The sequence below is a fragment of the Monodon monoceros genome, unplaced genomic scaffold (genome assembly GCF_005190385.1).
Source record: "Monodon monoceros isolate NGI ecotype Baffin Bay Population unplaced genomic scaffold, NGI_Narwhal_1 Super_Scaffold_4, whole genome shotgun sequence".
NCBI lineage: Eukaryota > Metazoa > Chordata > Mammalia > Artiodactyla > Monodontidae > Monodon > Monodon monoceros.
Genome location: NW_021703781.1, coordinates 60,119,011 through 60,145,860, shown reverse-complemented (window position 1 = coordinate 60,145,860; position 26,850 = coordinate 60,119,011). Strand labels below are relative to the sequence as shown.

Sequence of the window (26,850 nt, the reverse complement as noted above, 5' to 3'; positions counted from 1 at the left end):
TAACTGCCATCCTCCTGTAAAACACGGACACCAATGGATTCTGTAAGGAAACACTGAGAGGAAGGGCAAGCAGGATTTCCCAAACTAAGAAGGTGTGAAGCAGGTTATTGTAGGCAAAGGAACAAGAGATGATCCAGGTGAAAAGGCCATGCTGGTAGTTTTCTCAAGGACAAGCCCCGACGTTTGTGCCTGGAAGTCTATAGAATTAAGGAGCCATTGGGCCCCGTTTTGAGTCCCTCCAGTGCCTGTTTTAAGCCATCCACGAGCATCTCGGGTTGTCAGCACAGAATCTGTATTAGCTTCAGGCTGGGATGAAGTGCATAGGAATCACAAGGGCAGAGTTGGTTTGAGAGTTCTTGCCTCCGTAGATTTCACTCACCAGGCACCTCACTTGCCTCACCCAGTCTCTTACAGCAGGGCACAGACTGCAGCCATGCAATCAGAGCTTGAGCTGAACAGGTCTACTAAACAATCGTCCCTTCTCAATCAAGCTTAACAAGCAAATCTGCCAGTAGCACCTTTCTGCGAGTTTACTTGAAAGCATGTAGGTAAACCTTCCTTTTTTTTTTTTTAAGACCTCACTTTGTAAATGGTTATGGTTGCTCTCACAGTTAGTTTATTACCCTGGATATATAAACAGTGTTCTCAGGTTCACTCACTTCACTGTGATGGAAACATTCTAGCATTGGTTATTATTATTCCCAATAGAAATGCTATTTCAAGGAGATACCAAAATTGTTACCAGTTTCACTGTGTAGACGTGAACAGGTGTGCAGTTTTTGTTTCAGTTCTTAGCAAAGTCTTTTCAGTTCTTAGCAAAGAGAGTTGGAGTAAGTATTGAAATAGGTACAGAATGTTCCTCTAGGTGTCTGTAGCCACCAGTCCTTAGGGCTTGGTCCAGTGGTCTCAAGTCTCCAGTGTCCACACCACAGGACAGCGTGTGAGCATGCTTCTAACCACGTTCTCCCTGCCTCTTTTCACCCTTTCCTTCATGCCTTCCACAAGCCATTCCATGGAAAGCAAGGAGGCTGGTAATGGGGCCTCAGCCTGTTGTGGTTACAGAGTGAACTCAAAGGGGGGATGTGTTGTTTGGTGAAAAACAGTTATTTTAGAATGAAACAAATTAAGAGTCTTAATCCAATCTCTGCCATTTGTCTTTAGCAAGTGACTTTCTTTCTTTGAGATTTAGTTTCGTAACCTATAGCATTTTGCTGTTTGCTTTTGGAGGTTGATTAAATATGATACTGTATATGAAGCATAGCGCCTAGCACATAGTAGTCACTTTACAAAATGCAGATGCCATCACCAGCCTCTGGACTTTTGGAGTGAAGGGGTCCTCTGGAGTGAAGGTAAAAAGGGCGGGGAAACTTCCTTCTATTGTGTATCTATAGTCCAGACATTTACTTCATACTTAATAGTCATGACAGTACTGAGATCTAGGACACATTTAACCTAAGCGCTTGTTTGGTCATCGGTAAAACTGAAATAATAGCTTGTGTAGGCTCATAACGTCACATAATTAATAACCACTGTACATCGAAACACACGTCGGCCCCCAGTACCACTCAAGGCAGATAACACATGTACCTGATTAGGGAACGAGTCCCTTTTCTTCAAATAACATGAAATCAGTATCCATTTGTATATCCTCTGGCATTTAGTGCTGAAATAACCTCAAATTCATTCCTCTGTTTCTCCATCGATGACTATAAATATCTCAGTTTGCACATACAGAAGCCCAAGCTTGTTTAGTTGTACTTATATATGGTTAAATCTTGTTGATGCTGTTTTGGATCCAGGGAACATGATACAAATTTAAGTTGCCAAATTAACTAGGATGTTGCTTGTTTCATGCCAACCGTAAAAGATTCTGTAGCTATAAAATAAAGTAGACATTGGGCTGGCTTATTCTAAGAAGCCAAGATAATCTTCTCAAGGGACAGATTTCTTTTTGCTGTTAAGCCAGAGAGATTTCTAGATGTGTTTATAAAAAAGTGGGTATAGAAATTTTTGTCTGTGGAGTTTCTTTAGAGGAGCCATTAATCCCTCCCGAAAGAATGTAAATGTACGGTGACAGTTCTTATTGATCCTCAGGGTTAGTTTCTCAATATTCAATGGGAATATTTACTCAGGAAGTTAAAAAAAAAGATTTTGAAATAGCATTAATTCAGTATCTATATAAAAATACTTAGTGGGTCCAGGAAAAAATATATACACATAAAGTATAGCAAAATAGCAATCTCCATACTGTCAACATACATTTAGAATGTTTTAAAAATGCTTTCTATATAAAGCAGAAACTAACACACCATTGTAAAGCAATTATACTCTAATAAAGGTGTTAAAAAAACAAATAAATAAAAATGCTTTCTAGAAACATATTCCTTTCTACATCAGCTATGAAAACATTTAGACCTTGGTTATCCTGGCACTGCGCTCTGGGGTTGCTATTTCCAGGGTCTCTTGGGGGCTGTGGCCATTTCCCAAGTGATCCCATTTCTGATCCTGACAGGAATCTTGCTGTTCAGTCTGATTTATTCAGCAAGATTCGTCACTGTGCATCACAGAGAATAACTGGTCCTAAAAGTGGTGTATGTGTTTCAAGTCCACAGGAAGGAAATCACTTGCATTGTTTATAGACCCAGCACTGCAAGGGCCCAGGTAACTGTTTTCTTGGAACTCACCCATGCAGTCTCACAGCAAACGCTCCATAACTGTTGCTACAAAGTTGATTTTTCAGAGTATCTTTCTTAGATGCATTTTCCCATATTGTTATGGGATGGCATTAGGGTTGTAATTAAGAAGGTGTATGTGGAGATCTGGTTCCTCACATCGCTGTCCTTGCCCACATCAATGGTATTGACAATAACACTCCTCACCCGCGTGGTATGGCATTATGGCAGGAGAGTTCCAAACTCAGTCCCAAGGCCCGTAACCACTACTTGCCCCCTGTGTGAGCTTGGCAAGCCCTCTAAACTGCATCTCTTTTTTTTCTTATGTGCAAACAGAGGGATTCTGTTGGATGGTCTTTGAGATCCCTTCAGGTTCTGACATGTTCATGACCAATTTGAAATGATTCAGTATTAGGATTCCCCGGACTGCAGGTGCTTAAAAGTAGGGAAATTTTCCTTCTATAAATTTGTTGTACAACTAGTTGACTCTAGCAGTGGATTCCATGAGCCATTCTCGTGATTTTTGATGCTGTCATTTAGTTTAACGTGGCCATATGTCTCACTTCATCAAGTTGGCATTCAGAATGAAGTTACATTCTATTTACTGTTCAAATTAAATGACTTGTGCTTCCATCCTGCTTAATGCAAGAGAAGTTTTCTCCCCTCAACCTAGTCTTCTGTCTGAGTAGAGTCCCCTAATCCCAAGGCTTGCTTACTTAGTTTAAGGGGAACGTCCTGAGAGCTATTGCCTTGAGGAGAGAAACTTGGAGAACCTGCTTAGTCAGCCATGGAACCCTATTCTTTCTGAATGTTGGGGTTATGGCCGCTACATAGGATTATTGTTGAAATATGAGCACATTGGATCTAGAAAGATTTTAAGTGCTAGCCATACACTGTCCCCAGAACCAGCTCCCTTCTCTGTCCCCAGGACTTGCCCCATTTCTCGTTTCAAGTTAAGTGTCATTGTAACAAGGTGGTTTTCCCTTGAAAACAAAGACACGTAGTACAAGCCAAGAAATTAAACTATTTAAATTTTTCTCGTGTGCACAAATGAGGGTCAACAGAGCTCAGTGACAACAAGACCTACCTTGGCTATAAGAAAACCTAGAGTTCTAGCTCTTTCTTGGTCATTACATGTAATAACTACTGTGAAAAAAGAGGAGACATCATAAGAAAACGTAATTTCTACACTGATTTTTTGTTGTTATTGTTGTTGTTTTTTGCGGTACGCGGGCCTCTCACTGTTGCAGCCTCTCCTGTTGCGGAGCACAGGCTCCGGACACACAGGCTCAGCGGCCATGGCTCATGGGCCCAGCCACTCCGCTGCATGTGGGATCTTCCCGGACCAGGGCATGAACCCGTGTCCCCTGCATCGGCAGGCAGACTCTCAACCACTGCACCACCAGGGAAGCCCTCTACACTGATTTTTAATGAATGAATAGAAGCTTGACGGAGTAAAGACCATCCCAGGCAGAATGAACAACACAGGCAGAAGAAGACATGTAGACTTCAACCTGGCCTGAGCTCAGGAAGCATGTCAGGAAGTGGAAAGAGCTAAAGCTGAAAAAAAAATGCATTGAGGACAGATCATGGAGCTCTCCTTTAAACCTGAACTTTACCCTTTATGGGTAAGCCATAGGCAGTTTTGAATGATTTTAAGGAAGGAATTGATGTGGTCTGATTTGATCTTAAGATAATCTTGGCAGTAAGAGCATGGCTTCTATTTTCAGGGAACTTGCTGTATAAGAGCAAGCTAATATTTAAAACCTTAAATACTGACTTTTTACTACCTTTTGATATTTTAACATTTATTAAGATCTTGCAACATGCCAGATTCGATGCTAAGTCCTTTTGAATGCATTATCTCATTTAATCCTGCCAAGAATTTTAGGGAAAGATTCTGTAATTATCCCTATTTTACATGCAGAGAACCCAAACATTAGAGTCTGAGTAAATTGCCCAAGTGTATCTAATGAGTAAGAGCCTGCATTTAAACTCAGACTATTTGGTTCCACAACACTAGTTTGAACCACCAGGGCAGTGATCTTTAATCCTGGCTGCACACTAGAATCACCAGGGGAACTTAAAAACAAAACACACTGATGCCCAGAATTCTCAAGTAAACCATAATTTCTGGGGTCAGGGTCTTGACATCACATACAGGGTTGTGATTGACTAAACTAGACTATATTATCAACTTAGCATACACTGAATAGTCATAAACATCTATATCAAACATCTGTACCATAAACATCTGTTCAAAATCATAAATTAAAAAAAGAACTGCTGAATAGCAAAATCACAGGATATGAAGACTTCCAATGTTTTTTCCAGTTTTACTCTGACAAAGAAAAATTATGGCCTTCCTCTTTTTTTTAAGACTGGCAGGCAGCCAGAAGGAAGATCAAAGAGGGTAGGGGTAAAAAGGAAAAGGTGACAGAGGAGTATCAAGAAAGGAAGGAAGAGAGAAGCTGAAACTGGGGTTGTTGAAGTAACAAGACACTATCCACAGATGAACGGTCGGTAATATCAAAGGTATATTTGCAGAATGTTTCCTTTCAGTAATTGTACAAAGACTCCCTTGCCATTACAAAGCATTTTTATTCTTGGCAGATTGAAGAATGTTTTACTAACTAAATGCATCCCAGTAATGTTCAGAGCTTAGGTCCAACATAATCATAAGTTGCCTTGTTATTACAGAGGTAAGCAGCCCCATTTAATGACATACTAAATGTACTATTCATTTATGTAACTCAGACCCAGGGATTGCTGCTGGGATGAAAATCGAACCATTCTGTAATGCAGGTGTGTGCTTACTTGAGCAAATGAACTCTGTATTTCTGCACAATTTTCTTCTAAATTTCGGGGACTGGTCTGGTAGGGCTAATGTGATGCCATTTTCATCCAGGAAATAAAATGGTTTCAGAATGGTTTTTAATGAGCATTTTTAAAAAATTACCAACAGTCTTCTCTGTGGCAGAATCCCAGAGGGATGGATTCGTGCTTTGGGTTTAAGCAGGACTCCTGCTGCTGCAGGATTCAGGAAAGCCTGTGGCGATGATCGGTCAGAACAGCGACAAACAAAAGGAATGTTCTCTAGCTGATGATTCCACTGGTGATGGTGGGCCCATGCCTTCATAGCTGCTCACCAAGATAGAGTCACAGGTGTGCTTGGATGCTAAGTGATTAAAAATTATAAGCTGCCTTTAATTTGCATAGTGCCTTGCCTCTGAAACACGCAGGGAGTTTCTGATGCACGTTTCTGATACACGCAGTGAGTTTAACTCACTGGGATGCCATAATTACCGTGTGACATTGCTGGTCATTTTCTGCTACCATTGCTGGTAACAGAATGTCACCATTCTCCAGTGTCTGTACGGTATTTTTCTTCTTTCCTATCTGCGCTTATTTTCTTTCACATCAGCGTACAGTCATAAGCATCTACAATGGACTTTTCAAAATACCAGATGGGGTGATGTTCAAGATGCTCAGATAGGACAATGACCTATCAGAATGAGTAGGGATCTTAGTGCGGGAGCAGGGTTTGGGAGGTTTCCTGGTGTTCTAGGTATTAACCCATTTGCTTCTGGATTGCCCGGAGAAGCAGGGACTCCAAGGATAGGGGTCAGCATAGCTGGGTTGGTGGGTGAGATGCTTGAAGGGTTTCAGGCAGTGGTAAGACCCAACTGTTAGGCAGATATTTCCACATTTAAACTCGTACAGTCATCCCAGTGTGAACCTCCTGATTATCAGCCTTGCATGTCTGGGGCACAAGGATGCTCTCTAGGAGCTTAAAGTTCACAGTCACACAGGAAGAAAATCATAAAAGGCATAAATGACTCCTATCAAGTAAATCATAAGGATTCCTGTAAGAGCTTAGAGGACATATCTCACTCCAGTTAAAGAGGCAGTAGAGTGCAGTGGTAAAGAGTACATATATTCTAGAGACAAATTATCTAGGGTCCTAGCTGTGTGGTCTTGAGAAAACTAGTTAAGTTCTATGAATCTTAATTTCATCTGTATATTGGGAATAATAATACCTTCGTTATTAGGGATATTCTGAAGGCAAATCATGTTAAGAACTTAGTACAATGACTAGAACATATTAAGCACTCTCTAAATATGAACTTCTTATGATTTTACTATCATAGTCAGGAAAAGACAGGAGGTAAGCTGCCACTTAAAGTGTGGATAAGGGAGATTGGTTCAAGATGGCAGAGTAGAAGGACATGCTCTCACTCCCTCTTGTGAGAGCACCAGAATCACAACTAACTGCTGACCAATCGTTGAAAGGAAGAGACTGGAACTCACCAAAAAAGATACCCCGCATCCAAAGACAAAGGAGAAGCCACAATGAGATGGTAGGAGGGGCACAATCACAATAAAATCAAATCCCATAACTGCTGGGTGGGTGACTCACAAACTGGAGAACACTTATACCACAGAAATCCACCCACTGGAGTGAAGGTTCTGAGCCCCACGTCAGGCTTCCCAACCTGCACGTCCGGCAATGGGAGGAGGAATTCCTAGAGAATCAGACTTTGAAGGCTAGCAGGATTTGATTGCAGGACTTCGACAGGACTGGGGGAAACAAAGACTCCACTCTTGGAGGGCACACACAAAGTAGTGTTCACATCGGGACCCAAGGGAAGGAGCAGTGACCCTATAGGAGAGTGAACTAGACCTACCTGCTAGTGTTGGAGGGTCTCCTGCAGAGGTGGGGGGTGGCTGTGTCTCACCGTGATGACAAGGGCACTGACAGCAGAAGTTCTGGGAAGTACGCCTTGGCTTGAGCCCTCCCAGAGTCCGCCATTAGCCCCATCAAAGGGCCCAGGTAGGCTCCAGTGTTGGGTAGCCTCAGGCCAAACAACCAACAGGGAGTGAACCCAGCCCCAACCATCAGCAGACAAGTGGATTCAAGTTTTACTGAGCTCTGCCCACCAGAGCAACAGCCAGCTCTACCTAATACCAGTCCCTCCCATCAGGAAACTTGCTCAAGCATCTTAGATAGCCTCATCCACCAGAGGACAGACAGCAGAAGCAAGAAAAACTACAATCCTGCAGCCTGTGGAACAAAAACCACATTCACAGAGAGATAGACAAGATGAAAAGGCAGAGGGCTATGTACCAGATAAAGGAACAAGATAAAGCCCCAGAAGAACAACTAAAAGAAGTGGAGATAGGCAACCTTCCAGAAAAAGAATTCAGAATAATGATACTGAAGATGATCCAGGACCTCAGAAAAAGAATGGAGGCAAAGACAGAGAAAATGCAAGAAATGTTTAACAACACCTAGAAGAATTTAAGAACAAACAAACAGATGAACAATACAATAACTGAAATGAAAAATACACTAGAAGGAATCAATGGCAGAATAACAGAGGCAGAAGAACGGATAAGTGACCTGGAAGACAGAATGGTGGAATTCGCTGCTGCGGAACAGAATAAAGAAAAAAGAATGAAAAGAAATGAAGACAGCCTAGGAGACCTCTGGGACAACGTTAAAGGCAACAGCATTCACATTATAGGGGGTCCCAGAAGGAGAAGAGAGAGAGAAAGGGCCTGAAAAAATATTTGAAAAGATTATAGTCGAAAACTTCCCTAACACGGGAAAGGAAATAGCCACCCAAGTCCAGGAAATGCACAGAGTCCCATACAGGATAAACCCAAGGAAAACACACCAAGACACTTAGTAATCAAATTGGAAAAAATTAAAGACAAAGAAAAATTATTGAAAGCAGCAAGGGAAAAATGACAAATAACATACAAGGGAACTCCCATAAGGTTAACAGCTGATTTCTCAGCAGAAACTCTACAAGCCAGAAGGGAGTGGCATAACATATTTAAAGTGATGAAAGGGAAGAACCTACAACAACGATTACTCTACCTGGCAAGGATCTCATTCAGATTCAATAGAGAAAACCGTTACAGACAAGCAAAAGCAAAGAGAATTCAGCACCACCAAACCAGCTCTACAACAAATGCTAAAGGAACTTCTCTAAGTAGGAAACACAAGAGAAGAACAGGACCTAAAAAACAAATCCAAAACACTTAAGAAAATGATAATAGGGACATACATATCAATAATTATCTTAAACGTGAATGGATTAAATGCTCCAACCAAAAGACACAGGCTCGCTGAATGGATACAAAAAAAAAAAACCCCATATGTATGCTGCCTACAACAGACCCACTTCAGACCTATGGACACATACAGACTGAAAGTGAGGGGATAGAGAAAGATATTCCATGCAAATGGAAATCAAAAGAAAGCTGGAGGAGTGATACTCATATCAGATAAAATAGACTTTAAGATAAAGAATGTTGCAAAAGACAAGGAAGGACACTACATAATGATCAAGGGATCAGTCCAAGATGATATAACAATTCTAAATATATATGCACCCAACGTTGGAGCACCTCAATACATAAGGCAACTGCTAACACCTATAAAAGAGGAAATCGACAGTAACACAATAATAGTGGGGAACTTTAACACCTCACTTACACCAATGGACAGATGATCCAAACAGAAAATTAATAAGGAAACACAAGCTTTAAATAACGCAATAGACCAGATAGATTTAATTGATATTTATAGGACATTCCATCCAAAAAACAACAGATTACACTTTCTTCTCAAGTGCACATGGAACATTCTCCAGGATAGATCACATCTTGGGTCACAAATCAAGCCTAAGTAAATTTAAGAAAATTGAAATCATATCAGGCATCTCTTCTGACTACAACGCTATGAGATTAGAAATCGGTTACAGGGAAAAAAACGTAAAAAACACAGACACATGGAGGCTAAACTATACATTACTAAATAGCCAAGAGATCACTGAAGAAATCAGAGAGGAAAACAAAAAATCCCTAGAGACAAATGACAATGAAAACACCATGATCCAAAACCTATGAGATGCAGCAAAAGCAGCTCTAAGAGGGAAGTTTATAGCAATACAAGCCTACCTCAAGAAACAAGAAAAATCTCAAATAAACAATCTAACCTTACACCTAAAAAACTAGAGAAAGAAGAACAAACAAAACCCAAAATTAGCAGAAGGAAAGAAATCATAAAGATCAGAGCAGAAATAAATGAACTAGAAACAAAGAAAACAATAGCAAAGATCAATAAAACTAAAAGCTAGTTCTTTGAGAAGATAAACAAGGTAGATAAACCATTAGCCAGACTCATCAAGAAAAAAAGGGAGAAGACTCAAATCAATAGAATTAGAAATGAAAAAGGAGAAGTAACAACTGACACTGCAGAAATACAAAGGATCATGAGAGATTACTGCAAGCAACTATATGCCAATAAAATGGGCACCCTGGAAGAAATGGACAAATTCTTAGAAAAGCGCAACCTTCCGAGACTGAACTAGGAAGAAATAGAAAATATAAACAGACCAATCGCAGGCACTGAAATTGAGACAATTAAAAATCTTCCAGCAAAAAAAAGCCCAGGACCAGAGGGCTTCACAGGCGAATTCTCTCAAACATTTAGAGAAGAATTAACACCTCTCCTTCTCAAACTCTTCCAAAATATAGCAGAGGGAGGAACACCCCCAGACTCATTCTACGAGGCCACCATCACCCTGATACCAAAGCCAGACAAAGATGTCACAAAGAAAGAAAACTACAGACCAATATCACTGATGAACATAGTTGCAAAAATCCTCAACAAAATGCTAGCAAACAGAATCCAACAACACGTTAAAAGGATCATACCGCATGATCAAGTGAGATTTATCCCAGGGATGCAAGGATTCTTCAATATACGCAAATCAATCAATGTGATACACCATATTAACAAACTGAAGAATAAAAACCATATGATCATCTCAATAGATGCAGAAAAAGCTTTCAACAAAATTCAACACCCACTTATGATACAAACTCTCCAGAAAATGGGCATAGAGGGAACCTACCTCAACATAATAAAGGCCATACATGACAAACCCACAGCAAACATCATTCTCAATGGTGAAAAACTGAAAGCATTTCCTCTAAGATCAGCAACAAGACAAGGATGTCCACTCTCACCACTATTATTCAACGTAGTTCTGGAAGTTCTAGCCATGGTAATCAGAGAAGAAAAAGAAATAAAAAAATACAAATTGTAAAAGAAGAAGTAAACCTGTCACTGTTTGCAGATGACATGATACTATACATAGAGAATCCTAAAGATGCCACCAGAAGACTTCTAGAGCTAATCAATGAATTTGGTAAAGTTGCAGGATACAAAATTATTGCACAGAAGTCTCTTGCATTTCTATACACTAATGATGAAAAATCTGAAAGAAAAATTAAGGAAACACTCCCATTTACCATTGTAACCAAAAGAATAAAATACCTAAGAATAAACCTACCTAGGGAGACAAAAGACCTGTATGCAGAAAACTATACGACTCTGATAAAAGAAATTAAAGATGATACCAACAGATGGAGAGATATACCATGTTCTTGGATTGGAAGAATCAATACTGTGAAAATGACTATACTACCCAAAGCAGTCTACAGATTCATTGCAATCCCTATCAAATTATCAATGGCATTTTTTACAGAACTAGAACAAAAAAACTTCACAATTTGTATGGAGACACAGAAGGCACCGAATAGCCAAAGCAGTCTAGAGGGAAAAAAATAGAGCTGGAAGAATCAGACTCCCTGACTTCAGACTATACTACAAAGCTACAGTAATCAAGACAGTATGGTACTGGCATAAAAACAAATATAGCTCAATGGAACATGATAGAAAGCCCAGAGATAAACCCACGCACCTATGGTCAACTAGTCTATGACAAAGGAGGCAAGGGTATACAATGGAGAAAAGACAGTCTCTTCAATAAGTGGTGCTGGGAAAACTGGATAGCTACATGTAAAAGAATGAAATTAGAACACTCCCTAACACCATACACAAAAATAAACCCAAAATGGATTAGAGACCTAAATGTAAGGCCGGACACTATAAAACTCTTAGAGGAAAACATAGGAAGAACACTCTTTGACATAAATCACAGCAAGATCTTTTTGACCCACCTCCTAGAGTAATGGAAATGAGAACAAAAATAAACAAATAGGACCTAATGAAACTTAAAAGCTTTTGCACAGCAAAGGAAACCATAAACAAGATGAAAAGACAACCCTCAGAATGGGAGAAAATATTTGCAAATGAATCAGCAGACAAAGGATTAATCTCCCAAGTATATAAACAGCTCATTCAGCTCAATATTAAAAAAAACAAGCAACCCAATCCAAAAATGGGCAGAAGACCTAAACAGACATTTCTCCAAAGAAGACATACAGATGACCAAGAAGCACATGAAAAGCTGCTCAACATCACTAATTATTAGAGAAATGCAAATCAAAACTACAATGAGGTATCACCTCACACCAGTTAGAATGGCCATCATCAGAAAATCTACAAACAACAAATGCTGGAGAGGGTGTGGGGGAAAGGGAACCCTCTTGCACTGTTGGTGGGAATGTAAATTGATACAGCCACTATGGAGAACAGTATGGAGGTTCTTTAAAAAACTAAAAATTGGGGCTTCCCTGGTGGTGCAGTGGTTGAGAGTCCGCCTGCCGATGCAGGGGACGCGGGTTCGTGTCCCTGTCTGGGAAGATCCCACATGCCGTGGAGTGGCTAGGCCTGTGACCCATGGCTGCTGAGCCTGCGCGTCCCTAGCCTGTGCTCCGCAACGGGAGAGGCCACAACAGTGAGAGACCCGTGTACCAAAAAAAAAAAAAACTAAACTAAAAATTGAATTACCATATGACCCAGCAATCCCACTACTGGGCATATACCCAGAGAAAACCATAATTCAAAAAGACACATGCACCCCAATGTTCATTGCAGCACTATTTACAATAGCCAGGTCATGGAAGCAACCTAAATGCCAACTGAAGGACGAATGGATAAAGAAGATGTGGTACATATATACAATGGAATATTACTCAGCCATAAAAAGGAACGAAACTGTGTCATTTGTAGAGACGTGGATGAATCTAGAGACTGTCATACAGAGTGAAGTAAGTCAGAAAGAGAAAAACAAATATCGTACATTAATGCATGTATGTGGAACCTAGAAAAATGGTACAGATGAACCGGTTTTCAGGGCAGAAATTGAGACACAGATGTAGAGAGCAAACGTATGGACACCAAGGGGGAAAGCAGCAGGGGGGGGTGAGTAGTGGTGTGATGAATTGGGAGATTGAGATTGACATATATACACTAATATATGTAAAATGGATAACTAATAAGAACCTGCTGTATAAAAAAATAAAATTCAAAAAATAAAATAAAGTGTGGGTAAGTTTTAGGCAGCTGATAAGGCATACAGGAGGACATGGAAGCAGAAAGAACAAAAGAAAGGAAGTACTTTCAAGAGGGTGGAAAAGAGAATTTTGGCAGAATGAGCTAGTTGGGAAGAAAGAGTCCAGAAAAGTAAAACAAAGGCTTCTTTCGCAAGATCAGAGGATTTTTGACTTGTCCTAAAGAAAGTGGAATCCATGAAGGTTGTGAACCGGTAGGATAAACAATGATGTTAAATAAAAATAATTGACAGCATTTCATAAGCACTTGCTAATTGTCAGGGGCGTTTTAAGTGTTCTGTGTACATTAATCCATTTCATCCTTAGAACTGCCCTGTGAGGTGAGCTTAATATTAATAACTGGCCTTGCAGTGATCCACAGTGTTCAAAGCACTTTCCCAGACAGTATTTAATTTTATTTTCTCAACCTTGCTTTTAGGTAGTCATTCTTGAGATTTAGGGACAGAGAAAGGACTTTGGCTAGATTTGAAGGGGTTGGAAAATAATAGTCTGCAGGCCTGCACACTACCAGATTTTGTAAATAAAGTTTTATTAGAATCCAGATGCAATCATTCTTTCGTGCACTATGTCCACTTTTGTGTTACAACCAAAGAGCTAAGTACTTGTGATAAAAACTATGTAACCTACAAAGCTGAAACATTTACTCCCTGGCACTTTATGTAAAAAGTCTTGTCAACTCCTGGTCTAGAAGAATGGAAAGACCTTGGACTTTGATTGCTTCCATTTTGAGCTCTACCAATAACTTCAAGCAGGTAGACTTGAGAAATCAAATATATGAATACACAAAGCTGTTGCTGTGGACTCCACACAAAAAAAGATGATGAATAGATAACACTGAACCTCAGAACTCTTAAAGGTTAATTATTTAAAACCCACAGATTCTAATTTACTATGCATCTGATCAATTGTATAGGATAAATTTGTAGGATAATTCTTTTTCTTTTTTTTTCTTATTAAAGCTAAAACAAGAAGAAAAAAGCAAAAGAGTTGGAAGGATTTACTTATCTGTAGACTGAAGTCTCCTTAATGTGAGGTTTCAACTGTTCAGACAGTATAACTCCTCATGAGATATTGACTAAAAACTATCAAATTTAGCCAACTTTCTGCACTGTACCATTAGTACAGCATCTTGTATGGTATCTAATGTTGAGGCATATAATGCGTAAGAATCTATTCTTTCTCCGAACTACACATTCCTTTGCACTATCTATTACTCATTCTAACCCTTAATTATATAGCCTTTGAAGTATCTCCTAGATTATCCATGTATATCTTTTCAGCTAGATTATAAATTTATTGAGGGCAAGGAAGGACCATGTCTTCTACTGCTGCTATGCATTTCCCACAGCTCCAAAGTGAATTGATTTGATTCATCGATTAACTAAATAAATAAAAGCAGTAAATTAAAATGTTAATAATAGATACAGTGTGTTCGTATGATGATTTGGCTCTCTGTTGGGTACTTTCTATGAATAAACTGTAATCTTCAGAGCAACAGGAAAGGTAGTTATTGATAGCCCTCAAGGCTAAGCAGAAGGATCAGCTTCAAAAGTTGGGAGTGGGGCTTCCCTGGTGGTGCGGTGGTTGAGAATCTGCCTGCCAATGCAGAGGACACAGGTTTGAACCCTGGTCTGGGAAGATCCCACATGCCACGGAGCACCTGGGCCCGTGAGCCACAACTGCTGAGCCTGCGCGTCTGGAGCCTGTGCTCTGCAACAGGAGAGGCCACGACAGTGAGAGGCCCGCGCACCACAATGAAGAGTGGCCCCCGCTCGCCGCAACTAGAGAAAGCCCTCGCACAGAAACGAAGACCCGACACAGCCAAAAATAAATAAATAAAAATTTATTTTAAAAGTTGGGAGTGATCCAAATTATCCTGAGCTGGATTACAATTTGACCTTCTTTTTTTCCATTTAGTTATAGAAAGGTGGTTTCCAATAACTGCACTGATGGGGTGAGAGAACAGTACACGGCCAAACCACAGAAGTGCCCAGGGAAGGCCCCGCGGGGGCTCCGGATCGTCACCGCTGATGGAAAGCTGACAGCGGAACAAGGGCACAATGTTACTCTCGTGGTGCAGCTGGAAGAGGTAGGACTGAGGCCTGTCTCCCCTCTACCTTCTAGAGCCAGTGATTTTTCCTAAGGAGTCATGGCTCCCTTTACATGTCTTTTTGTCTTGGTTTACATATATATATATTTTTTTTTAATTTTAAATTTTGTTTAAAATTTTTATTCTACTTTTAGTTCCTTGGTTTACGTTGTTGTTATCATTTCACTTTCTCTGACACATTTCTTCAATTATTTTTATTTCATTGTAAGTTGTTCTTCTCTCACTGAATCTCTCACTTGCTAGGGATTCTCTTTGGATTTAACCTTGCCGTGTTGGCACTTTTAGTAAAATGTTTTCTCAGAATACATCAATGATATTCCTATAATAACTTAACACACATACATACTGAACTAACCTAAAAGCTGCTAATGCTGTCTTCTTGTCTTAACCTGAAGTCTTGGCTTTTCTTTCTAAAGGCAACATGCTGGTCATACATATAGCATCAAGGCCAATCTAACATAATTGAGTATAATTTCTTTGACAATTAATAGGTTTATTTTTTAATAACACCTCAGGGATATTATAAGCATCAATTATTATTTGCCAAATTATGATTGTCTGAAATTTATGAGTATTTAGATGGTAGGATAAGATGACATTTATGTTATGTATTTTAGAATGTACACAGGTGTGTTTGCCATCTTGTAAATGAGGAAGATGATCTCTAAGGGGTAAACACTTTAATAAAATTATCTCAATTATTAAATCAGATGTGCTACCTTCAACCATGTTTTCTGAGTACCTAAAATATGGCCAACACTGTGCTAGGCCTTGTGCATACAATGGGATTTTAAAAGTTCATAATGACACCAGGATGAAGATATACAACATTGACTTACCTCATCCTCTTCTGATAGCCCAGTGGCTCTCAGCCTTTAATATGCGTAGGAATTACCTGGTGGGCATGTTAAAACACTTTCCTGGGCTCCATCGCCAAAGATTCTGATGCAGTAGGTTGAGGTAGGACCCAGGAGTATGCATTTCTAACAAGGTGGTAGGTTATGTATCATGCTTCAAGAAAAAAAAAAAAAAAGAAGGAAACAAGGGCAACATCAAGAGGGATAGACCAGTCTGAGAGGTTCTAGAGTGTGACTTGAAGGGGAAAAGATGAAGCAGTTAGGATTACATTGTCAGGTTTACTCCAAATACTTAGTATTTTAAGTCCTGTAGAAAAAACTGTGAACTAAATGAGTTTGCAACCCTGGCTCTGATGATGCTGTTGCTTTTAGTTCAAGGACCACTTAGAAAACCACTACTCTAACCTAATACTCTTTTCTGCTGTCCCCTTAATAAGTGCCTTTTAACCATACTCAGTTTTCTAAATACTAATGTTCCCCAAAGTTCTTCAGTTGGAACTAGAAAGAGATGGGCCAATTTAGACCAATTGGAGTTGCTTGCATTTCACAGAAATAAATCTATGGGGACTTCTGCCTGAGGCTATGACAGACTAGCTTGCTGCAAACCAGATATATATGTATTACTTAGAGCAAGAGTGAGAGAGAGAGTGGGAAAGAGAGAGGCAGACATACACAAAGAAGGAGAAAGAGGATTTGAGAAGCTACAGTTCTTTTCTTGAGAGATGGGAAATTCATTGTGATGAATCTAACATTTTATGCTGTATTCCCCTCAAGAACCTTGCCAATTCATACATCATATTGCATAAGAGGTCAGATTTTCAGATTCTCACCTTTCAGAAGGTGAGGTGGAAAGTGTTGGCTAACATCTGTTGGTGGACCTACAAGCCTGGGAAGATAGAGGTTGGTTTTCAGGGTTACCAAGTCAGCTGGGACTGATGATGTCAAAACACAGAGAGAAGGAAAGCCTAGAGAAGTCATAGAATATTCTGTGTCTTTTGTTCCCTTGAGTTATTTGACAATATCTGAGGGATACAGACAAAATAGAAAGTAGTCAGTTAAGAGGATGTGAAGTCAAACATAGGTTTTAGAAGTATTACATTTGGGGGAGATAAAAAATTTGAGGTTGGGGACTATCAAGAGGAAAGCCCTGGTGAACGATCCAAGACTAGGTTCTGGAGACTCCTGGAAAGCTCTATGCTAGGAGGAAGGACAAAACAGAATTAGACCAGACTCTCTACACCCTGAGATCACAACTGACATTTGAAGGGTTAGAGTGATTTCCCCCCATTTTAAATGTCTGTCAGAAGCTATAACAAATCCTCTTTAGGAAAATAACATATATCAGAGGCCTTCCTTGTTTTCTGCATATAAAAGTTGGGGTGTTTAAATAATTACAGATATATCAAGAAACAGGACCAAGAACAGGAAGAAAGCAACAGAGGAAAGAACAGTTGCCTGAGATATGATTAATATGTTTATGAATATGGGATAAGATATAAAATTTCACCCCACAGCAGTCATCAATAGGAGGCAGTAAGCATTTGGAAGTTATAGAAAATAAAGATATAATTACTGATGTTGATCAACATCAGCATGAAGAAATGCCAGTACACATATAAAATGGAATACCATACAACGATGAAAAGCAGCAAGCTACTGCTACACACAGAAATGTGAATGAATCTCACAGCTAATATTGAGCTAAAGAAATCAGACTGAAAAAAATGCATATTATGTGAGCCTACTTAGTTAATCTGCAAAAAATAGGCAAAACTGATTGATGGTGATAGAAATGAGAATAATTATCACCTTTGAAGGGGAAGCGGAAGGGAGCATTTTGGTGGTATTAGCAATTTTCAATTTCTTGGTGATTAATAAATACATTCACTTTGTAAAATTCAAGTTGTGTATTTAACGATATGCATATTTTTATGCGTACTATATTCCACAAAAAGCTTACTTAAAAATCACTTTAGAAATTCAAATAAAACACTTAGTATTTAGGTCATTAAACAATAAGGAAAAAGAAAACTGTTAGGCAGGGATTCATTTTCCAGGCCAATCCTATATCCTATGATGAAGGTGAAGGTACCTTTTCCAGAGACATAAGGAACCTCATTATGATACTCAGAAGAGCAACATCTTTTGAAGCAGCAGATGTCAATGCTGGAGCAGGATTCAGAATTTAGATTTTTATTTCATTTTGAAGAATACAGTAGAGCAAGATCTGAAACAAGAAATCAGGCCTGGTCAACTCCAACCTCTGTACAGCCTCCAGGGACAGAGGCCAGGCTCTCATCTGTTCAGTGTTGCTTTCCATGTAACCAAGATGATCAGGCGTCTCAAACTTGGCTGGGTGATGTGGGAACAGATTGGGGAATCTGGTTCTAAATTGTGTAAATTCATGCCTTCTGGGCACAAAAAGGGGGAAAAAAATAACGAGTGAGTTCATTCCACTCGAATGGGCAAAGCTACAGCAGCAGGGATGAGTCTGCTGCCTGCACCTGTCAGAATTGGCCCCTTGATGCTCTTGCCTCCTAGTACAAAGCACCAAGCCCTAAGGACTGTCCCCATGTCAAGAGGCCCTGGAGACCCCACATTTGATTGTGAGATCCTGTGCTAATGAGTCACAAGCTCGCCTTACAGAAACAACCTCAGTTTCTCTATTAATCTCTGGATTATATACGTAGGCATGGCTGAGGTGTGTGATAAACAGTGCAGAATACAGGACAACAGAGTGTCTCAGAGAAGCTGAGGAGCACTGAAACTTGACACGATAATGGTTCAGATGTCCAACATTGACTGAGCACTAACTATGGTCCAGTCTATGAGTCTTTCATGGATTGTCTCATTTAGATCCCACTGCAGCCCTATGCGAGTAAGTATTGATATTATCATTATCATTTTATAGATGGCACAGCCGAAGCACAGAAAGGCAGAGTAACTCACCTAAGATCACACAGCTACTAAGTCATGGAGCCAGGAGTCAAATCCAGGATCTATGTTCTCCTGCCTTTCTACTGCTTCTCTATGGCGGAAACAACCATTTTCTGGCAAAGAACTTCATGTATTTCCTAAGGCTCTCTAGAGACGCTTGGCAGGAGTAACAAAGATCAAGGGGTAGAAAGAACAGGCAAAATTACCTACGCCCAAACCAGTTGGCGCTGTGGCTGCTGCTGTATTCTTAGACACTCGTCAACATGTAAATCAAGAGTTTCCTCCTGGATTTTCTGAGAATATTCATGGCTTGAGATCAGCTTGTTGAAAACCATTTCAGCAAAGAGAGAGGCCAAATCCTCCTCTTTGCAATTTATTGAATGGTTACAGTCAGTGTATCTAGTGCTGTTTTATCCACTCTAAAGAATGTTGGAAAACATAGGATATGAACGCAGTACTCAAGGACTTTAACATCCATGTATACCAAACTTCTCCTGAGTCTTAGGTTATGAATTAGGTTATAATATTGCTAAATTAAATTTAAAACCCAAACAAACAAAAACTCCTGACATGTGCCACTGGTAATACATGGGTTCTCTACATCCTCCTTAAAATTTCTATGAGTTCACTTCTCATTTGAATTTGTTGCTCCTGAATTTACTTTGAATAGAGTATCTGATTTACCCCCATACCTAGTGCCAGTTCTTTATAACTATAGGGATATTAATACCATGCTTCTGATTCCCCTAAAGCAGCAAGTCCTCCAGGTGCCAAAGGGACCAAGAAGTCCCTGCTACATTTTGATATGACACCGTAGTGTGATTAATGAGATGTGGGCAGAAGACTCTCCAAGCCAGTGTAACATTTTATCATTTGGGCACCAAGGATCATGCTCCTGTGTCTCATGGTTTATTCCTCGTTCAAGTTTCTCCTCTAGACTTATCTTCTGTCTGCGAGGCTAGGTTGGACTGGGGACTGATGCAACCCCCCCGCCTTTCTTTGTCCCCAGTTATTTACATACAAACCCCTCCATGTAGGCTCCATCTCCTATGCGTATCAACTAAAGCATTAGAGACCTGAGGACTGAACCGTTCCACCAACTAGTTAGATATGTGTGTTTATTTGTTCTTCAACAAATATTTTACTGAGTTCCAATTTTATGTCATGCACTTTTCATTTATGAGTAGACATATTTCAGCTTGTGGAACTACATGTTTTTGGGTTAACTAGGACCTCTGCTGTATCAAGTTTTAAGTAAAAATCTAAACACACAAAATGGAAAATACTAAATATTTTGTATTCATTCAAAACAAAAAGAAAATTAATTTAATTAAATTATAATAATGATCTACATTAGATTATTATAGATGTCTATGTTACTGATCTATAATAGCAGTCATCCTTTTTTGGCATCTCTCAATAAATGATCAATATTATTAAGATAGAAATCATATCCTGCCTGGTTGCAGCTCTAGCATCTCTGCTTACCATGCCTACAATAGTGATAGGAACTCCAATAAATGTGTGTGGATTTGGATAGGCTTCCCCAAGGAGTGTAGAGATAAAGTCTAAACTTAAAAGGAAAAAGGCTCTTAAAATTTGAATAACATCCCAAACATGTTAAAGTCTTCATCTGAAATCCAAATCCCTTCCTTTATTCTGTTCTAGTGCATGTCCTAATTCTGACATAAGAATATCAATGAAAACCTTGCTAAAACCAGAGCAAAGAAGAGAACTTCTTATCGACTGAAGATAATCAAAGGCTAAGTACACTGATGCCAACTTGTAACTCCATGTACGATAGGATGTGCGTGAGCCAAAATTTTGCAGATTTGACAAATGCAGGAAATGGAATCCCTTTTTGTAAATAGCATGTGAGCCCACCCCCACATCTAGGTGACACAATGACATCATAACACAAGTCCTTCAAAATCCTACAGCTTGGTTACTCAGAGAACCGCATAATTCTATTGAAGTTGATGAAAAGCTCCCGTGTCGGGAACCCCATCCCTACTGCTTTGAGGATTCTCTCCAAATTTACCATAATAAAAGAATCTTCATTAGAAGCAACAAGGCAAAGGAGCCAGTCTTGCTTCCATCCCAGACTCACTCATTATGGCAGATCCAAGAACACACACACATGCACACACACACTCACACTCACACTATGCATTTATGCATCACTATTTTCTTAAGGACAAAGAACATTGATCCAGGAACCAACCAAGAAGGGAGAGGAGGAATCCATGAAGTTGTGTTTAAGAAGCCGAACATTTTACATTTTACGACACCTGAATTTTAGGAAGCCAATCGATGGTGTTTTGCAGTGAGACCCCAGCAATGAGAGGTAGCATCTCTGTCTGAAGATTTGCTTAAGATGGATGTCCTCTGAACCACTAATGAGCACCTAGTGAGTCTATAGACTTTCAATGTGATAACTCGGCTTTCTAGAGAAATCCAATGCGAGAACCTGAAGGCACAGGATGGATGGCAAAGGGCCTAGTCAGTCTTAAGAACTCAACAAAACTGATTTGGAAGGCATTCATTTGAGAGGACTGCTAGGCAGAAGTAGTGTCTGCATGTTATGGGAAATAATTAAATCTGTTTTAAATAGCTGTAAGAATAAAGAGATGCAATTCGCTGCATAATTTAAGACTTTTAAATTAAATCTGAGGCAAGGGACTAAAATTAAAAACTTTGATCCATATGTCATTGTTTTAATACTTCAATTTACATACAAAGACTGGAACTTAATAAGGAAAATTTATGATTATAACTTCTTCTGTGAGATTTAACTCTGAAACGTGAAGGCTGTGTCCTCATTAAATGGATTTCAATGAGCTGTAATTTCACATACATTGAAAGACTTATAGCCACATAAAAGTAACCACAATGTAATAGCACTTCATAAATACTGCAGGATGCTGCCAGCCATCGGATGATAGAGAAGTTGACTTTTGATAATTTTTTTGTGTCTGCGAGACACTTATCTGTTGAACTAATAAAGGAATCTGATCTACTTTTTCATCTGCAGAAAGAGTTGGCATAAAGAGTTAGCAGGAAGTGTTAAGTCCAGGCAGGTGTCACTTTCCAGCCCAGATCCAACTCAGAAGGTTCAGCTGTTTTATTCTTCCACACAAAGGAATGGGAGCTGATTTCAGTGAGCCATGGAGATTTAAGAGCCTTTCTCATGCATATATTATTCCTTACTCTGTTCAGCTTTATTCTCTTTGACTCTAGCAAGGTAATTGAGCCCTTCATTTCTTCCCCCTTGTTGCTCCGGATTAAAAAGGAAAGAAGGAAATGAGGCAGGCAATGTAGGTTGTCTTTAAGAGGGCTGATGCCTGAAGTTCAGGTTGTATTCAGGTTAGCAGCTCTCTCTAAGGCTCTACTGTTCTCTCTTCTCAATACTGGTCCACAGGCGTTGGTGTATTTCTATTCTTTAGGGTTTCAGAGAATAGACGTTTGCAAAGAACTTCAGTCTGCCTTGACAACAAAGAGAGATACTTGGCTTGTTAGTGAGACATCCAGTACAGTACATATCCCAAGGGCAGGAGTCATGAAATGGTCTTCAGTTTGCATTTTCAATCTTTCAACCTATCTGCTTCAGGCCCTCCAACACTGGTGTCCACCACCCCTTGAATCAGGGCTTCACCAAACCACACAGTTCTTGCCCAAGTGTGTAACTTCCTCAGGTTTCTAGCTTTGCACTTTGCCACTCATTATTCCATGGCTCTCTGTCTTACCAGCTCATACCGCTGTGTAACCCACCTGTCACGTGCAATGGGAAGCCTCCATCACATGACAACAGTACTTGGATAAGTTCTGCATCTTCGCCAAAGAGCGGAGATTGTTTCAGCAGCCTGGAGGAATGTTGGAATATGTGTGGATGTCCAATGATGCCAATTACAAGAATAATAGAATTATGAAAATGACAGTTTACCTGGCCTAGAAAGGACGACTAGGATCATCATCATCTACCCGTCTTTATAGCTAGAGAAACTGAGGTCCGATTGTAAAATGCACTTCAGGCAGCATTCAGCCAGGTCTTCTAACTCTCAGGCCACCACCTGCCTTCTTTAGGGCACCTCTTCCACATATAGACATGTGGATTTCTGTAGGTCTCTGTAAAGTCACTTACATCTCCTAACAACTTAATAACTTGGAATAGTGATGAAGTGACATCCATGGCAAGAAATCAAATGTCCATTTCATAGACAGGATCTCATGACTCAATGAAGTCCACCAAGTGATGCTGGGTATAAAAATTCTGAAAGCTATTTAAAATGTTGACAGCAGAGCATAAAACAGTGTAATAATTTCAGTATTGCCGTTGTTATTGTGTGTGCCTGTGTGCACGCGTGCGCACGCGCACGCACATTATTATTGGTTAATATGGTATTCACCAGTGTAGCAATGTGATCTCTGGGTGGTACGATTACAAGCAATTTGAATTTTCTTCTTCCAAGTTTTACGCATGTTCTACAGTTTTCTCGAAGAATTCATCGTGGCTTTTCTCTCTTTGTTTTTCTTTCTTCTAATAAGGTCAACATCTTTCTATTACATATTTTAGTAATAGGAGAAACTCATTGTAGGTTTATTCCTAAAGGAATCTTCCTACTATTCTTTCTTTCAAAATGTAACTTGTTCTTATGACATACCTGAATGTTTACTTTTAGAGTGATTTTTTTTAAAGTCATTCAAAAACATTTATACAATTTACGTCATTGGGCAGCCCCATAGTTTTCCTGCCAAAGGCTGCTGGGGTGATTCCTGAAGACACCATATAGCGGCAACAGTATAGCAACGCCCTTTACCACCTAAAAAGGGTTTTGAAAGCACAATGGATCAAGGTTCTGACCTCTCGGTACCACAACGTCCAGATGAAGTAAGGAGGCCTTTGCTTATGGTCATTTGTCTACTTACACAAGCCAAGTGTTCCTCCTGACTCATGGTGTTCTGTTCCATGCTAAGCCAGACAAGTACAGAAGATATAAAAATGAAATTTGGAAATTTGCTGTTCATTTAAACACATGGTGCTACAGCTTATTTGTAAGTGAAGGATTAAACCATTTTGTGATGTTCTAATAGGAAATTCTTGGTCTGAGCATTAGATCCAGAAGTATTTGGATATTTAGTTAGGCAAGTTCCAAGCATCATAGTCCTCAAAGAAGGGTCAAGCCATCTGTATTTCATCAGAGCGAAGGCGAAATATGCATCCAGTCAAATTATTTGGTGGGTCCATAGCCTGGTCTTCCTGGCATCACTGGCCTTGTCAGACCTGAGTTTTCTGGTGAAATCATAAAAACCCATGGACTACCCTCCTTACTGTTGTGAATGTTCTCCCTTCAGGTCAAAGCATCCAAGTTTACTGTTGCCTTTGCTCCCAGAGAAGCCCGAGGTCTGCATATCTGGAGAGATGCCTGTGCTATTGAAAAGCATCTCCGAATAGGCAAGGGAAGGAGGTTGAGTCTATATTTTGCAACTGTGCCGATATCTACATATGTTGGGATTATGTCCAGAGCACAGTTTTGAAACTGAATAGAAGCACATAGGGAATGCTTCAAACCAGACAGCCAGGAAACACTCCCAGCTGATCTGCTGTGGCAGCCTCAGCATTCAGCAATAGTAGTACCTCTTGGAAGTGATGCTAGGAGAGCTAGGAGCAGAAGATGGGGCATGTGCAACTGCCTTTTATCATAGACTGGTGTTGTCCTGTGCTGCAAGGACTCGGTTGGCCACTATAAAATGGCAGTTCCAACATAGTGTCAGCAGTGGATTCCTGTTTACAGCCATCTCACTCTTTGTCAAACACTCATATCATCAGAGGTCTTCATAAATGCGCTTTGTAGCTTCCATGGTGTTTTCTAGAGTGTGGAGTATTACACCGGGCTGCTCTCACATCACTATTTAATGAAGAATTTGATCTGTGCTGGTGTTCCTCTAACGGGTTTTAGTTACTGAGGCTTACAAACGCTCTCTGTTTTTACATATCAGTCAATCCATTCTTCAGCATCCATCTGGGAATGAGCACATGGAATACTTTGAGTGTCTTCTGAACAAGAGGTAGTAGTGATGAACGTGGAGTTAAGAAGAGCTTGGTTCAAACTAATCTTGTGACTCTAGGCAAATTTTAACAGTCTTTTAGGTCTGAGTCTTTTAGGGATGAAGATTCAATGAGGGAGAGACCTTCAAGATGGTGGAGGAGTAAGACATGGAGATTACCTTCCTCCCCACAAATACATCAGAAATACATCTACCTGTGGAACAACTCCTACAGAACACCTACTGAATCTTGGCAGAAGACCTCAGACTTCCCAAAAGGCAAGAAACTCCCCATATACCTGGCCGTGTGACTGACAGGGTCTCGGTGCTCAGGCCAGGTGTCAGGTCTGTGCCTCTGAGGTGGGAGAGCTGAGTTCAGGACATTAGTCCACCAGAGACCTCCCGGTTCCATGTAATATCAAACGGTGAAAGTTCTCCCAAAGATCTCTATCTCAACACTAAGACCCAGCTCCACTCAATGACCAGCAAGCTACAGTGCTGGACATCCTATGCCAAACAACTAGCAAGACAGGAACACAACCCCATCCATTAGCAGAGAGGCTGTCTAAAATCATACTAAGTTCACAGACACCCCAAAACACACCACCAGATGTGGTCCTGCCCACCAGAAAGACAAGATCCAGCCTCATCCACCAGAACACAGGCACCAATCCCCTCCACCAGGAAGCCTACACAACCCACTGAACCAACCTTATCCACTGGGGACAGACACCAAAAACAACAGGAACTACAAAAATGCAGGCTGGGAAAAGGAGACCCCAAAAACAATAAGTTAAGCAAAATGAGAAGACAGAGAAACACAGCAGATGAAGGAGCAAGGTAAAAACCCACCAGACCAAACAAATGAAGAGGAAATAGGCAGTCTACCTGAAAAAGAATTCAGAGTAATGATAGTAAAGATGATCCAAAGTCTTGGAAATGGAATGGAGAAAATACAAGAAACGTTTAAAAAGAACCTAGAAGAACTAAAGAGTAAACAAACAGTGATGAACAACACAATAAATGAAATTAAAAATTGTCTAGAAGGAATCAATAGCAGAATAACTGAGGCAGACGAATGGATAAGTGACCTGGAAGATAAAATCGTGCAAATAACTACCACAGAGCAGGATAAAGAGAAAACAATGAAAAGAATTGAGGACAGCCTCAGAGACCTCTGGGACAACATTAAACGCACCAACATTCGAATTATAGGAGTCCCAGAAGAAGAAGAGAAAAAGAAAGGGAATGAGAAAATAGTTGAAGACATTATAGTTGAAAACTTCCCTAATATGGGACAGGGAATAGTCAATCAAGTTCAGGAAGCACAGAGAGTCCCATACAGGATAAATCCAAGAAGAAACACGCCAAGACACATATTGATCAAACTATCAAAAATTAAATACAAAGAAAAAATATTAAAAGCAGCAAGGGGAAAAAAACAAATAACATACAAGGAAATCCCCATAAAGTTAACAGCTGATCTTTCAGCAGACACTCTGCAAGCCAGAACGGAGTGGCAGGATATATTGAAAGTGATGAAAGGGAAAAACCTACAAACAAGATTACTCTACCCAGCAAGGATCTCGTTCAGATTCGATGGAGTAACTAAAACCTTTACAGACAAGCAAAAGCTAAGAGAATTCAGCACCACCAAACCAGCTTTACAAAAAATGCTGAAGGAACTTCCTAGGCAGGAAACACAAGAGAAGGAGAAGACCTACAATAAGAAACCCAAAACAGGGCTTCCCTGGTGGTGCAGTGGTTGAGAGTCCGCCTGCTGACGCAGGGGACACGGGTTCGTGCCCCAGCCTGGGAAGATCCCAAATGCCGTGGAGCGGCTGGGCCTGTGAGCCATGGCTGCTGAGCCTGCGCATCTGGAGCCTGTGCT

The 26,850-nt window shown here is 40.1% G+C and overlaps 1 protein-coding gene across 12 annotated transcripts in view; it reads left to right on the top strand.

The window, feature by feature from the left end:
• Positions 1–26,850, top strand: part of SORCS1 (sortilin related VPS10 domain containing receptor 1) — a 560,723-nt gene that overhangs the window by 463,860 nt on the left and 70,013 nt on the right. For all 12 annotated transcript variants that reach the window (XM_029244670.1, XM_029244678.1, XM_029244671.1 and 9 more), the window contains one exon: positions 14,928–15,099. In XM_029244670.1, coding sequence (XP_029100503.1) covers positions 14,928–15,099 — 172 coding nt within the window. The remainder of the gene's footprint in view (positions 1–14,927; positions 15,100–26,850) is intronic.